Below are 15,287 nucleotides of genomic sequence, written 5' to 3' on the forward strand. Positions count from 1 at the left end.
TGGGTTTTCGGTGTACTATTTTCGTATTGTCTACTTGTCCATTTCTATACATACTGTGCTTTTATTGTCCGGGTACGTCTAAAGATGACCGTGGGCCGGAGTGGGCCGGACTTCTGGTCGAGCCCATGGCCGTGGGCCTAATTGGGCTGGGCCCATGCCAGGTCCACGTTGTTTCGTGCCGTGCCGGGCCGAAAAGTTTTTAAAAAAAGGCACGGGCCCGGCCCAAGTCCACGGGCTTTCGTGCCGTGTCGGGCCGGCCGTCGTGCCTAAGGCTAATTTTACTAAACTTAACGTGTTTTGTCGTGTCGGATCGAGTCGTGCTTTTTCCAAAAAATCATGGTCTATGACTTCGTGCCCGTGCCGGGCCGGGCTTTTTTCGTGTCGGGCGGGTCGGGCTTCGGGTCGGGCCGGCCCAAAGCCATCTTTAGGTACGTCCCTTTTTTCATTCTCCGAAGACCGGTGGCTACTTGTCGTGCTACCGTTCCGGGTAGGTTTAGACTTGGCCAGTAGTTGGCCTAAGGCATGATGCATCTTACGATTTGCAGCCTCGTGATTGCCTTAATTGTTCGTGTTTTGTGGTGTGGAACATTTGAATATATAAGGTGTTTTGTATTGTCTATGTAAGGGTGCTCACGACAGGAAATTTCGAGTATTGAAGATTGAATAGCAGACCAAGAGTGGGCCGTTTTGGACTGGTTGTGGACTAACTTTATTTTTTTCTACCGAGTTCAAAATAGGGTAAAGAAGAAAAAATAAATATAGAAAACTAATTATTTTACATATTTTATCTATACCTATCTATTTATACCTAATAATATTTAAAAATGCAAACTATATTTAGGGTGCGTTCTGTTCAACTTATGTGACCTGAACTTATCTGAACTTATCTGAATTTGTCTGAACTTATCTGAACTTATCTGATCTGAACTTATCTGATCTGAACTTATTGGAACTTATTGGAACTTATTTGAACTTATCTGAACTTATTGGAACTTATTGAAACTTTTAATAGTAGTAATAATAATAATAATAATAATAATAGTTAAATTAATTTATTAAAATATTAATAATAATAATTATTATTATTATTATTATTATAATAATAATTAAAAATAAAAATAATAATAATGATAATGATTATTATTAATAACATAAAATAAATAAAACAAATAATAATAAAAAAAATATAATAAATAATAAATAATAATAATAATAATAATAATAATAATAATAATAATAAATTAAACAAAAAAATAATTATTAATAATAATTAATTAATAATATATACTTCCTCCATTTTTTTATTATTGCACCATTTGGGTTGGGCACAAGATTTAAGAATGGGGGTTAAAAGGTGATAAATGACAAATATACCCATGTGATCTAAGTACAAATGTGATTTAACAAATGATGATAAGGATAGAAATGTCATTTTATGTGGATAAACTTACCAAAAAAGGAAATGGTGCAATTAATATGCAACTTCCGAAAAAGGAAAACGGTGCAATTATAAAAAAATGGAGGAAGTATATATATAAAAAAAATACGGAGTAATAAATAACGTTTTCAGATTTTTACAGGTACGGGTTGAAACGGGTATGGATTTTAACGTGTTCTAGTTTTAATGGGTATATGTTGAAACGGGTTCGGATTTTAACGAGTTTAGGATTTAACGGGTATGGGTTGAAACGGGTTCGGTTTTAACAGATCCTGGATTAAACAGGAACGGGTTGAAACGGTTTCGGATATTAACGGGTACGGGTTTAAACGGGAACAAGTTGAAAAGGGGTTGGGTTTAAACGGATTTGAGAATCATATTGGTCATCTTCATGTCAGATCGGGCAAATTGGGTTTGAATGTAATGGGTCAATTTTCGTCGAATTTGGGTTTTTATCGGTTCGGGTTATTTATAATCATAATAGTAATATATCACTAATAATAATAATAAGAATAATAATAATAATAATAATAGTAATAATATTAAGAAGAAGAAGAAGAAGAAGAAGAAGAAGAAGAAGAAGAAGAAGAAGAATATAAGATTAATTATTTAATTATTATTATTATTATTATTTATTATTATTATTATTTATTATTATTATTTATTATTATTATCATTATTATTTATTATTATTTTTATTATTATTATTATTATTATTATTGTTATTATTATTATTATTATTATTATTATTATTATTATTATTATTGAATCTTATTGGAACTTATCTGAACTTATCTGAACTTATTGGAACTGAAACTTAATTTTTCAAGGTGAACAGAACGCACCCTTACATGTGTGACATGTGTCCACTTATCCATCATCTACATATTTTTTCCTTTATTTTTTTTGAATGCCTAATTCAATATTAACTAGCTTTTGAGCCTGTTCTACGAACGGGCCGCGCTAGTCGCGTTGTGGTTTATTTAGTTCAATTCCTCTTTTATGACAACAAAATACGTAATATTTTCGTGTATCAATTGACGTTTGTGTCCTTATCCCTATTTGAATAAGAAAATAAAGAAACATTACACTAAATTTGGCGTTTGTACTACAGAAGTACATAGGGAAAATCTTTTTTTTGGAGCTTAAATTATCAATATTTTTTGTGGTGAATGAGGGTCAAGCCCATAAAAGGAACCGAAATAATAAGCCTCTTTTACTTAGTTTCTTGACCAATCTTCTTTGTAATTACGTGACGGTTCGGTACTTTTATGCCTAATTATTAAAAAAAAATCTAAATTATTTACGCACTCCTATATTTTTTTTATCGTCATTGTCATTGCCATTGCCATTGTCATGAACAATTTTATCATCGGGCTTAGGAAGTAAAAAAATTGTCAAGCCAAGTGCCCAGCCAACAACAGTAAACCAATACCGAAGAAGAGACTTAATAGTTGTTTTGAGTTTGAAATGCTCGATGGCAAAAGGAATGTAGGGTGAACATGTACACTGTAGGGGATTACAGTTAAATACATAACATAATAGCGGAACAACCCCAATGTCAGGAATCATGTATAAAGTACAGATCAAGCAATACTTACGTTTGTAGCGTGTTTTCCCTAGTTCAACGTATCACGAACACGAACAATAACTCCAGGTGTCGTTCCTCTACTTGGTTCACCGACACGTTCAGATCCGTCTTGAGATCGATGACTTAGAAGTCACTCAAGATATTTTCTTTTGGGAAGAACACTTTAATGGAGGCATATAGAGAATTAGGGTTGAGTTATTGATCTAGATTTCACGCAAATATTATTGTGTTTTCCACTTTAGGTGCTTGATGCTAATATTATAGCGCTGATTTTTGAGGGGGAAGGTGATTGTAATTTCTGGTTATGCAATGATGCTTGTTCTGATGATAGTGGTGGTAAAATTTGTCTATAGTTGTGAGAGAATCATAGTTTCATATCATTTACTATGTTCTAGTTTGTCAAATTGGCTCCAATGCATTGAACGTGTATTGACCATGAAGATGTTGTTAATATGCAGTCAATCTTATAAACGTGTTTGTGTTCAAGTTTAATGCAACTCTTGTTATGTCACTTGCGTTTGTTGATTAAACTAAGTTGTTGTGAACCCTTTTTTAGTTCTATTTTTTTTTTTGGTTGGTTTTGTTTGCTCATTCGTCTTTTCACATCTCTTGTGTTTCATTCTTCTGAATATAAAATGTTGGAAAAAATGCTAACTACATGAAAAATGTTGTTTTCTGTATCATTGCAAGGAGAAATGGAGCAACTTCGTGATAACCTTATTGTGGTCGGGCATACAACAAAAGCAGAAACACACTTCAACACAAGAGAATGAAGAGGACAACACTCATCCTCCCTTTTGCTTAGCTTAGCTTATCTTAGGCACTTGGAAATTAGTTTGCATTTTGCAATACCATATCTTGAGAACTTAAAAGACAATTAGTTTTCTGGCTAGCGACTCGGTTGTTGATAAATTCATACTCCTTTTTGCTTAGTCTATGTTAGGAACTTGTAAGAAATATAGTTTTTGCAGTTTACATGTTAATGACCCCTAAATTTTTTGCCAAAAGAAATGGTTTTCTGTTGTTGCAAGCAGTATATAGGGTAGGAAAAGATTCATTAGCCAGAGGCTTTTGATAGGATTAAGCATGTAATGCGGTGTTCCTTTCAAATATTCCTTAAAACTTTTGTAATAGGAACACTACTAATATTGCACGTGTAATAACTCATGGTACGTTACGGAGCCCTTTTGTTGTAATTTGCTTTAGATGAAAATATGATTGTTGTTTTAGAAACGAATTGTTGGAACTTGGAAGACCCTTATTGTTATACTCTCCATGTATGATATTGCTCATAATATTAAGGTGCCTCATTCCCAGTGATTTTTTTTATTACTTTCCTTATGAGATTTTCATGTTTTTGGATTTTTAAAATAACTAGTATAAAAAAATTATTTTGTAAAGATACTATGTAATAAACGAGCATTACAAATTTATGATAAATGCTTGAAAAACAATGTTGATGATTTATTTGCACGTAGTTGATAATACGAACCTGATTACATGTGTACTCATGCTATTATGCCTTGTACTACTTACATTACGTTATCCAATAAAATCTTATTGTAATTCTTAAAACAAAAACACCGGATTACATTGTTTTTTTTTTGTTTTTCCCATTCTGGATAGCCAACCTAGAATTCGAATCCACATTTATAGCCATTTGAACATGCGTTTGCCAATGCTTCATTTTGTCTCCAAAAGCTTGCAGCATCTATAACTATTACTAAAAGAAATACCGCTGACATCATCCTTCCCTCCAAACTGTACACATGTCACTCTCTCCTTTAATATTTTCCTGCCTAAACTTAATATTTACCGAGTTTTTTTTTTTTTTTTTTCCTTTTTCGTGTGTTATATAGATTGTGGAGTATTTGGCTCTCACTAGACAATATTCAAGGAGTAGGACACAACTATTTCTTTCTTTCTTTTGGGAATTGAAGTGACTGCTCATTCCCCTTCTCCCTCTGTAATTCTCCATGTCCATTCTTTTCGCTTCCTTTTCCTCAAATATCTAATGAAAATTCAAGCTATAGTATAGGATCATATCTTACCACATCAAACTTTTCTAATTTTTTAATTAAATACTTTATTTTGCAAATTCAAGCACAATATCCAATTTAGGGAATGAACTGAGATTTTTTTTTCATCTGGATAGATCAGGCACAATCTCGATGCGCCGGGGACTACAGTTCCAACGATCTTATTTTGGATATTTTTTTTTCCTTTTTTCAGTTTCTTGGTATTATTTTTGCTAAATTTTGTTTAAACTTCAATTTGGTGAATATCGCAGGTCGTGGATCCTTGAAGGTCAATTATTTCTTGACTATAGTTTTTCTAGGAAAATATTGGGTTTTGTGAGAAAATTTCCTCTTTTTTTTGTTTTCTAATTTAAATGTATTAGTTTTGAAATACAGAGAAGATGTTTTGTTCCTGTAAAAAATAATGAGTTTCGTTTTAACTTTTACTTAATTTCAATTTTTACTTCTGTTTTTTTAGTTTTCTTGGGAATTATTTATAGATTTCTATCTCAAATTCTCAATTTGTTATTTTTGTCGCCTGGGCTTTTTCTTTTTAATTTTTGGTTTTGTGAGGGTGATATGGAGTTACAGGACATTAAAAATCTTGATAAGAATAGTTATAATGTTGACAGCGATAAAGAGACTAATGTCCTTTCTTCTTTTGTAATCTTTAGCTTGGACTGCCTCTAAATTTTGTGACTGAATTTTTTTTGGCTATTTTCTAATGCTTTGGTACAAATTTGGTTAATGTGAGGGTGCAACTTAACCCAGTCAAATTATAATTTTGATGTTAATTAGCCCGATGAAACAAGATAAACATTGTTTCTTATGGTCTAATTATAATGAACTAATGGTAACGATTTTAAGGAACACGATAAAATTAATGATTGTTAAGATCAATTTGTACCTATGATCTTTGTGTTAATAAGGTAATACGTTCTCTAACTACCACTCTAACAATATAACTTTTGTTACTCGCATTTTTAGACAAAAGCTTTGTTTCAAATTTGTGATCAAATAATGATCAAATACATGATATCTTAATTCAAATTTCATTTTATCATCTAAGAAGTATATGTTTTATAAATTGCTACTATTCTTCTTTAAGTTAGATTAGCATATAGGTTAAATAAATAAAATAATCACAGAGATTATGTCAAACATTTTTTTATCGAGGATTTATAACATTCGATAAATCTAACTTCAATAAGAATATTAACAACTAACAATTAACAATGCATGTAGATGATATATCTTCTTATACAAATCTTAACAAAGAATTTTGGTTAAAACCGTGCATCGCACGGGAGCTAATCTAGTATAGGAATACAAGATACAATCCTTATCCTGACAGAAGCACAATAAGTACTAAAGTCTAGTAAAGTGTCTCTACCGTGACACTCTGACATGACCGTGGCCGGCAGAAAGAGCAAAATATCTTCGAATAGCAAAAACCGTAAAAATAAAGGCACTACGGGTCTTCTTGTTCGAATACTTAGAGGAAAGAAGGTAATGTCCTTCAATCTTAAACCCGAAGAAGAGTACCTGGATGTATATGGATGTTGTTGAATCTCGTGACCAACCTACTACTAGTGGGATTTGTAGGCGCATGGCAACAACTAAGGTAGGAAGAAAACAAAAAAAAATCCTTAAATTAAATACAAAAACTCAAGCTCCCTAAAACACAAAGAAAGAAACAAACAAATCCTTAAATTGAATAAAAAAACTCCAGATCCCTAAAACACAAATCAAAATACTATTGAAGTGCACAAAAACTAATCATATATTATATACAGATAAAAGCATTCCATGATTAATTTTCAAAATAAAACAGAAAGAGTTTAATGGAAAATCAGGATTACCGTCTTTAATTGTTATAAAAAATTCCTAGGAATTAGGTGCAACCTATTTTCAGGATTATTGAAAATGGAACCTCTCCCCCCAAAAAAAATTAGCCAAAGGTTGTATTGCTAAAAAAACACCTACTACAAGGCTACAATACCAAATTCCTACCGGATTTGAACACGTTTACCCAAACGAATCAAAATAGTACATAAGAAACATACACAACCTAATCATTTGGAAATAGCTCAAATGAAGGCTCTTGATTAGTAAAGGTAATGATCAGGGAGTTCTAAAAAATGCAGGACTACAATAATAGAGCTTTACTGAATGACACCCAATAGGTGAACACCTGAACTGCAAGCATTTTTTACAAGAGAACCGGCAAATCATTAACAATTAAAAAATTGATATTACAACAATGTAATATGCAAATTTTCTATAGGACAACATGCAAATATAACAAACCAAAACGAGCACAGATCATGCACGTTCATGCCAACCTACAACCTATAAAAGAATTTTGAATATGTAAAGTTATACAAGTGATAAACACACTGAGCTGGAATATTCTAAATCAAAAAATGAGCTAAGTTTCATAAAGATTTGGAACTCAATCTCGAGCTTAAAGACTTAAAAACATAACTACGCTAGAAAAGCTTACGCATGAACATAATATACTCGACTCAACTCGCTTACACACCTAGCCCCCCCCCCCCCCCCCCCCTATAATCACTCATGATATATAAGCGAGATTTGGAGATCAATCTGAAACCCAAACTCAGGCTTAAAGCCTTGTACACACAACTAAATTGAATAGGCTTAAACATGAACATGATAATACTCGGCTCGACCCATTTACACCCCTAATCTGTAACCGAAGGCTCTCCCTTTACAATCACTAATGTTACTTCTTCCCGATCCCTATAAAATCATCACAAAAAAGTCTTCTAGTGAAAGAACAAAGCCCAAGCCAACAACTCAACAAGAGAAAACAGAAACAATGTGGATATGTATACCTCGGGCCAAATCTTCAGGAGCTCCAAAAAACTGGGTATGCATTCTGGACGAGAGCTCATTTCTACCTTTAGACAATGCATAATTCCCCCATCTCCCCAATCTTCTACGGAGTCATGAACAACCAACTCAGCCACATCAAGGCTAATCTAGAATTTCAGATGAGCAGAAAAATGGGTGTTAGAGAAAACATATTTATTTATTTATATTCCTTTGGAAATTCAAGTTGAATTGGTTGATTTTTTTTATATATTTCGACGTTTGTGGTCAAACATATTTTGTTGAAATATATATTTATTCATATTTATGGAATAACTATTTCGAGGGAAAGAAAATAATTAAATTTAGTGTACTCCTATACAAAATAAATTATTGGTCAACAGGTTATAATGACATTTACTTATAAGGATGGATTAAATTTTTTTCATCGATAGTACTGCACAAAAGTAATTATCATGGAAATAATGCAACTTCTTCACGTAAACTTTTGTAATTTTTTCTTTCTTTACAATACTATGCACTCTACAAGTCTACATACTCCATAAAGTAGTAAGTACAACGATTATAATATTATGTATTTTACGGTGTATGTAGGAGTATAAGACTACAATTATCACTACGAGAAATTGTACCATTAACGACGAGAAATTCCGTCACTAAAGTTCAATATTGTTGATTAATGACGGGATTTCTTGTCGTGAACCCGTCATAAAAGGGGGCCGTCATTAATGAAAAATTTCGCCGTTAACTCGTTGTAAAAGACATTTGCGACGGCTGTTTCCGTCTTTGTTTGGTTGTTAGCCCCGTCGCAAAAGGATGGGCAGGGACGAAGCCAGGAACCCACCTTGACGGGGGCCGAACAATTTAATTCGTTTTTGTAAATAGTAAATAATATAAGTAAAAATAATAAAGAAAATAAAAAACGGTTTTAAAATAGATACTCCGTAATTTTTATAAGTTCCCTAAAAAGAAAAGTTTATTTTTCCTCAATAATTCCACAAAGAATACTTGTAAAATAATATAGAAAAGAAAAAATGCATGACTTAGAGCTCGAACCCCTGACCTTCTGCAAAAAAAAAAGGTGAGGATAAAAGTCCATAGTTGATGAACACATGTCAATGAGAGGAGTAAGGGTAAAAATGGATGCACACTATTATTAAGAATAAGACAAAAAACGAAAATACACTAAAATTGGGGGCATATACGTAATATCACTATTGTGTGAATAGTAATGCAAGTATGAAGCTTTAGAAGTGTTAGGATTTGTACACTCTTGTTATCCCGAATAAGATTTTTACGAAAAAATAGAAATATTAGTCTTTTCATTTGCAACGTATTAGTAACAACAATCACACACTTATTTAAAATTTTATAAATCATCTAATCTGATATAATTATTCAACATATTTATGAGATTTTTTTGCTAATTGATTCCAATTTCTTGGGGGATCGCGCGTTACAACTAGTGTGTGCATAAAAGATTGTTCTATTGAAAATTTTGTTTCACGGTTTGGTCTATTGCTAGCTTAGTATAGTATTGTGGAGTTTTATTTGATTCGTCCCAAAAAGTTCGTTAGAAATGTCATTATTTTTATAACTTCTACTGATACAAAATTAAAGATGATAAAGATAAAGTAAAAACAAAAAAATCAATAAGAAATGGAGGGAGTGGTTCTACTAATAATTAAGAGTCTTGTTTTTGTATCCAAATAAATAAATAAATAAAACATACGTCTGTTACACGCATGAAATTAGAGTAGACAACAAAGTCTACGAAATATAGCCATGTAGGTAACAAAAGATAATCCATATACCAATGAAAAATGTGAAAGTTTGTTATTTAAAAACCGCAAGATAACAATTAGAGAGAAAACCAAGGCCAATCGTAATAAAATTCAAAGTGACCCGAACTAAAACCCAGCCAAGAAACAACCAAACTTGAAGTGATCCGAACTGAAATTCAAACCACATTGGATTCAACGTGAGTAAAAAAACCGACTTAACCTGACCAGACTCAATCCGAACCGATCCGATCCGCACATTGGATCGTCCACTATGAAACAAAATGGCTCAGGCCCAGCATTTGAAGTCTGAACCCACAAACCAATCTCAACTCAGCCCAAATCCTAAAACCCTAAACACCTTCACAAACCCTAAAAACAAACCCTATTTCTACACTTCCACCACTCACTGAAACCAAAAACACTTCCACCCTCTCTCTGCCGCAACAACCGCCTCCCTCACTCTCTCTCTTCCATCCCCAGATAAAAATGGTGAGTTTCCAATATATCTCCGCACCTTCTCTTGCTACAATTTCAAATCAATTTTTTTATCTAACGTCGTCGTTTTCTCCTCTCCTTATACCAGGCGCCAAAGAAGGACAAAGCTCCTCCTCCGTCGTCAAAGCCAGTTAAGTCTGGCGGTGGCAAGCAGAAGAAGAAGGTAAAAACCCATCCACCATTTTCACTAGAATGTTGTAGAACATTCCTCAGGTTCCAATCTTATTTTATTTAAAATTTGAATGAAAATTGCAGAAATGGAGCAAGGGTAAGCAAAAGGAGAAGGTGAACAACATGGTCTTGTTCGATCAAGCTACGTATGATAAGATGTTGTCTGATATTCCTAAGGCCAAGCTCATCACTCCTTCCACTATTTCCGAAAGACTCAGGGTAATTCGTTTTTTCTTCTTAATTTCAAGGGTTTTATTGGGTCTGGCCTCTAATGATGATCAAAACAATACTTTCGTTCTTCCGAGATATTTTTATGCGGAAAAAACATTGGAGACCTGAACTGAAGAGGCCTTAGTGTGTTTAAACTTTTAAATATGATTGTATTTGAATTATGTATTGCAATTTACCATAATAATGTAAGGATATGGATCTTACTGAAGTGTAGCTCGGGTCATCACTTCCGAGCTACATTGGCCTGCTTTTATGTTAAAATGAGTGTTGGAAATGGATTGGATTGTGCATAGAAATTGTTTTCTGGAGTACGAATGCTAGTTTGTTTGTATTGGAGTTTTATGCATTTATTTGGGGAATTGGTGTGTATGAATAGTGTGATTTGTGTTGAACAGTGTTAGGACAAATTAGTTTTTGTCAAGTAAGATAATTATTTGGATTATTGATGTCGTGTTTGGCCTCTAATGATGATCAAAACATTACTTTCGTTCTTCCGAGATATTCTTATGCGGAAAAAATATTGGAGACCTGAACTGAAGAGGCCTTAATGTGATTGTATTTTAAATTTCTGTATTGTAATTGATGATAGTTATGTAAGAAGATAGATAATACTCAACTGTGGCCGTGCTCTGGTCAACACTTTTAGCTATATTGGCTTGAGATTGGGTTAAAGTGAGTGCTGGCACATAGGTAGTATTATATATAGAATGGTTCTGTAGTACAAGTACTTGTATATTTGGGGAAATGGGCGTGTGTGAATAGTGTGATTTATGTTTAACAATGGAAGGACCATTTATAATACGTGAAATTGGTTTTTGTTAAGTGAGATAATTATTTTGTTGTGGTATTTGTTGGATTTTTGAGGTTGTGTTTGGCCTCTAATGATGATTAAAACAATACTTTCGTTCTTCCGAGATATTCTCATGCGGAAAAAACATTGGAGACCTGAACTGAAGAGGCCTTTATGTGATTGTATTTTTAAGTTCTGTATTGTAATTTATGATAGTTATGTAAGAAGATAGATCATACTCAACTGTGGGTGTGCTCTGGTCAACACTTTTGAGCTATATTGGCTTGAGATTAGGTTAAAATGAGTGCTGGAAGATGGATAGTATTATACATAGAATGGTTCTGTAGTAGAAGTACTTGTATATTTGGGGAAATGGGTGTGTGTGAATAGTGTGATTTATGTTTAACAATGGAAGGACCATTCATAATACGTGAAATTGGTTTTTGCTAAGTAAGATAATTATTTTGTTGGATTTTTGAGGTTGTGCTTGGCCTCTAATGATGATTAAAACAATACTTTCGTTCTTCCGAGATATTCTCATGCGGAAAAACTATTGGAGACCTGAACTGAAGAGGCCTTTGTAGGAGTTTCTAGCATTTGTTTTGTCGTAGTTTTATTTATTTATTAGGGAAATGAGCATTTGGATGGAAGGAAAAATGTAGTTTGGATTAGTTTTGTCTGAATTAAGTTTAAGAATGTCTCTGAGGATGATTTCTTTCTTCTGATATCTTCCATGTGGAAAAAAATTGGAGACCTGAACTGAGAAGGTTATATATCTTAGACTTTGGAAGTAATTTGTTTTGTTGCGGCTTCTGGTTCTGGTTTTGCTTGTTGGTCTTGTTTGTGGATTATTATGGGTTCAAAGAAGATTTCATGGGGTGTATGATGTATGTATTGTTGTTAGCCTCTGATGGTGATGAAAACCATAACTTTCATTCTTCTGAGATTTCATGCAGAATATTTTGTGGAGACCTGAACTGAAGAGGATTTTAGTAGTTTGCTGATTGTTTTTGTTAGTTTTATTTTGATCCGGATCTTGTTGTGTATAATGGCAGAAATGGTCAAGTGAAATATGATTAGAATGATATGATATGTAATGTAGTGAGCCTTGTATAAGGTGAATAGGATATCTAAAGTAAACTTCCGTTCTTAGATTTGGTGTGGAAAATTTCTGGACATCTGAACAGAAGAGGTTTAAGTTATCCGGGTTGATTGTTTTAGTTTTATGCAAAAGTGCTATCTTACAAAGTATGAAGGTGCAATTGGCAGTGGAATGTCATTTTTTAATGTGTACAAAGGATTTACGAATTGAGGTGTTATGTAGAACTAGGTATACTATTTTTTTAAGAAAGTACTTTTTAGAGGGAAGTAAATGGATTGTGTGTGTGTGTGAAGTATTTTTCGATGTAAAATCTGGTTTTTCTGAAAAGGATTAGATGAATTTTGATGTCTAAGAGTTCATAAGATTTCCGAGTAGGTACCTTTGCCTCTGATGATGTTAAAATATGACCTTTTATCACCTGATATTTTTCATGTTGAAAAGATTTTCGAAACTGAAGAGGCTTTGCTTTTATCTTAATATGATTCCTTATTGTGGTGGTTTCTAGAATCTTGCTTCCTATTATTAGACCTAAAGTGTATATTGTGCATTCTGTTGCAGGTAAATGGATCTTTAGCTCGCAGGGCAATCAGGGACTTGATGTCAAGAGATTCTGTTAAGATGGTTTCTGCACATTCAAGTCAGCCGATTTACACCAGGGCCACCCATGCCGCTGCCTAACTTCGTATAGTGGTTTACTATTAGGAGCCTGACTATTTTTTTAGAGTAATGGGAGGTTATATATATAATGTCATACAAAGTTCTCCGTATATCTGGTTTGTTTTTGTTAATAAGCACAAAGACTGATTTACAGAACTTTATGGTCCCGAGTGTCTTCTCAAATTATTGAGATTGATTTTTCACAGTTGATCTTCTTCCTTGCCAAGTTCTTTCATTTAAAACCATCTACTCCGTAGGTTTTAGCCTGATTACACGAGTAATACTAATAAAAATGATCAATTTTTACGAAATAAAGGATGGTATAAATAAAAGGATTTTTGGATAAAATTTCTTTTTAAAGTTGCAGTTTTTAACTTGTATGTTTTTCTTAAATAACATCTTAAACTTTGAAAGTTAAGGAAATCACCATCTAAATCTAAGTCTGTTCACTTTCTGTTATTGGGTCCCACAACCAATGACTATCGAGTAAATAGGTCTGGAGGTCCTTAAACTTTGCCAAAAGGAGCAGTTAGGAGAATTAATATACACGTAGATTAATGATTGAAAACAGATGATTTTGATGAAAAGAAGCCTTTTTCAATTACTTAGCCTTTTCAACATACTTTTTCAATGTGTACATGTGGAAACCCTTCCAACTTCCCTCGTTTTTTCTGGTTCCTTCCTAATAATGTTTTGGCGGTATTTTTTTTTACTGTTCCCAACCCTATTTTCCCCTTTTCACTTCCTATTTATATGGTCCCCCCATTTTCACTCTCAGTTGTCTTTTTCCCATTTACCCACTTAAACACTTGAGAGAATTTGAAGTTATTGCTCTGGTGATTCTGCAAAAATGGGTTCTTGCGTATCCAACAAACGTTCTGGTGATTCCAAGTGGGAAGTTCCCTCCCCCAGGAAGAGAACAAGAATTTCCAGATGGGACGAAGGTATTTTCATTCAATTTGTCGGTTATTTCAATAAATGTTTGCAGTTGAGCCATGATAAATTAGGGCTTTTTTGTTAAGTAGCTTTTTCCCAAAATTGGTGCATGCATTATCTTGATTGTGGTGTTTTATATGTTAATTTAAACAATCGTGGGCTGATTTCGCATAATTTATCAATTGAAGTTGGAATTAGGGTTTCGTCCGTTTTTACTTTCCAATTTTTAATTCGAATTGATGCTTGCATGTTCTTGAAAATGGTGTTTAATATGTTAAATTATACAATTGTTGCCTAATTTGGAATTAATTTAAACTAGATTTTGTAGTAATTAGGGTTTCACTTACTGTTTTTGATTCACTTAAATAAAAAACAGAGTTTGATTAATTCGAATTGATGCTTGCATGTTCTTGAAAATGGTGTTTATTTAAACTATTGTTTCTTAATTTGGAAGTATTTTAATCTAGATTCCGTTTAATAATTAGGGGTTACTTACTGTTTTATTGACTTTGGCCGTTACTTTGACTTTAGGAGACATTGTTTTAAGGGAGGCACACCCCCTTTGTCATCATCAAGACATCCTCATCACCCAGATCTTCACCAAGCTGGATTGGGAGGGGCAGGATGCTGTGCAGATGGTATGCAAGCAGTGGCGTAGGTGGGCCAAGTTGCGGTACCGCCTCCCATACCACTACCCTCAAGGATGCTACCGCGCGTGGCTGCGGGAGTGGGTGATCATGGACATCATTGACAATGATGGTCGTGACTTCCACGCCTGGATGGACAAGGACATGACCGTCTACTTTGACGGCTTCCCCCTCCTTTTCAAGTAGGAGGAGTAGCTGGTGGTGGAGGCCATGCAGGGGTGGGTGGTGGTGGCGCTGGTGGTGGTCCCTCTTTTGTCAAGCTTATGATGGTCCAGCTTGTTTATAGTTTTTTTTATTTTTAATTTTCGAGGACAATTACATTACTACTGTCATTGCAATTAGGTTTTTGTGAATGTGACAAGTGTTGGTTTTTTGGTATTTGGCACTGCTATGACAGTAGTTTATATCTAACCGTAGGCTTCTCCCTCAATAGTGGATTGAGGTTTGAAATGTAAGGGTTGAAGCCTACCCTTTTATAAATGGAAACTGGAATTATCTTGAATGAATGAATGAACTTTTTCCTTTTGTTATCTCTTGTGTTGTTATTCAAGCTTTCATTTGGTTTGAT

General features: G+C 33.7%; 2 protein-coding genes, 1 long non-coding RNA gene and 6 other non-coding genes across 9 annotated transcripts; 8 read left to right on the forward strand and 1 right to left on the reverse strand.

Moving 5' to 3' along the window:
• Positions 1 to 6,249: 6,249 nt before the first annotated feature.
• Positions 6,250 to 8,068, reverse strand: LOC130462722 (uncharacterized). The gene is made up of 2 exons (XR_008923426.1): positions 7,909 to 8,068; positions 6,250 to 6,592 (listed from the first exon to the last, which is right to left on the reverse strand). It is a non-coding gene; the product is annotated as an uncharacterized lncRNA (long non-coding RNA).
• A 1,965-nt stretch (positions 8,069 to 10,033) lies between these two features.
• Positions 10,034 to 13,341, forward strand: LOC110796076 (40S ribosomal protein S25-3). The gene is made up of 4 exons (XM_022001106.2): positions 10,034 to 10,179; positions 10,274 to 10,348; positions 10,441 to 10,575; positions 13,038 to 13,341. The coding sequence occupies exons 1-4, from the start codon at positions 10,177 to 10,179 to the stop codon at positions 13,155 to 13,157; spliced, it is 333 nt and encodes a 110-aa protein (XP_021856798.1). The 5' UTR covers positions 10,034 to 10,176; the 3' UTR covers positions 13,158 to 13,341.
• Positions 10,621 to 10,706, forward strand: LOC130464707 (small nucleolar RNA Z159/U59). The gene has a single exon (XR_008925062.1). It is a non-coding gene; the product is annotated as a small nucleolar RNA Z159/U59 (small nucleolar RNA).
• LOC130464706 (small nucleolar RNA Z159/U59) lies at positions 11,045 to 11,130 on the forward strand. The gene has a single exon (XR_008925061.1). It is a non-coding gene; the product is annotated as a small nucleolar RNA Z159/U59 (small nucleolar RNA).
• Positions 11,462 to 11,547, forward strand: LOC130464705 (small nucleolar RNA Z159/U59). The gene has a single exon (XR_008925060.1). It is a non-coding gene; the product is annotated as a small nucleolar RNA Z159/U59 (small nucleolar RNA).
• On the forward strand, positions 11,868 to 11,953 carry LOC130464703 (small nucleolar RNA Z159/U59). The gene has a single exon (XR_008925058.1). It is a non-coding gene; the product is annotated as a small nucleolar RNA Z159/U59 (small nucleolar RNA).
• LOC130464709 (small nucleolar RNA Z159/U59) lies at positions 12,075 to 12,146 on the forward strand. The gene has a single exon (XR_008925064.1). It is a non-coding gene; the product is annotated as a small nucleolar RNA Z159/U59 (small nucleolar RNA).
• Positions 12,281 to 12,364, forward strand: LOC130464708 (small nucleolar RNA Z159/U59). The gene has a single exon (XR_008925063.1). It is a non-coding gene; the product is annotated as a small nucleolar RNA Z159/U59 (small nucleolar RNA).
• A 155-nt stretch (positions 13,342 to 13,496) lies between the features above and the next one.
• LOC110796077 (uncharacterized) lies at positions 13,497 to 15,249 on the forward strand. Its single transcript, XM_056831079.1, has 2 exons — positions 13,497 to 14,080; positions 14,604 to 15,249. Exons 1-2 carry the CDS (start codon positions 13,987 to 13,989, stop codon positions 14,903 to 14,905), a joined length of 396 nt encoding a protein of 131 aa, XP_056687057.1. The 5' UTR covers positions 13,497 to 13,986; the 3' UTR covers positions 14,906 to 15,249.
• The last annotated feature ends 38 nt before the right edge of the window (positions 15,250 to 15,287 follow it).

The sequence above is a fragment of the Spinacia oleracea genome, chromosome 6 (assembly GCF_020520425.1).
Source record: "Spinacia oleracea cultivar Varoflay chromosome 6, BTI_SOV_V1, whole genome shotgun sequence".
NCBI classification, from domain to species: domain Eukaryota; kingdom Viridiplantae; phylum Streptophyta; class Magnoliopsida; order Caryophyllales; family Amaranthaceae; genus Spinacia; species Spinacia oleracea.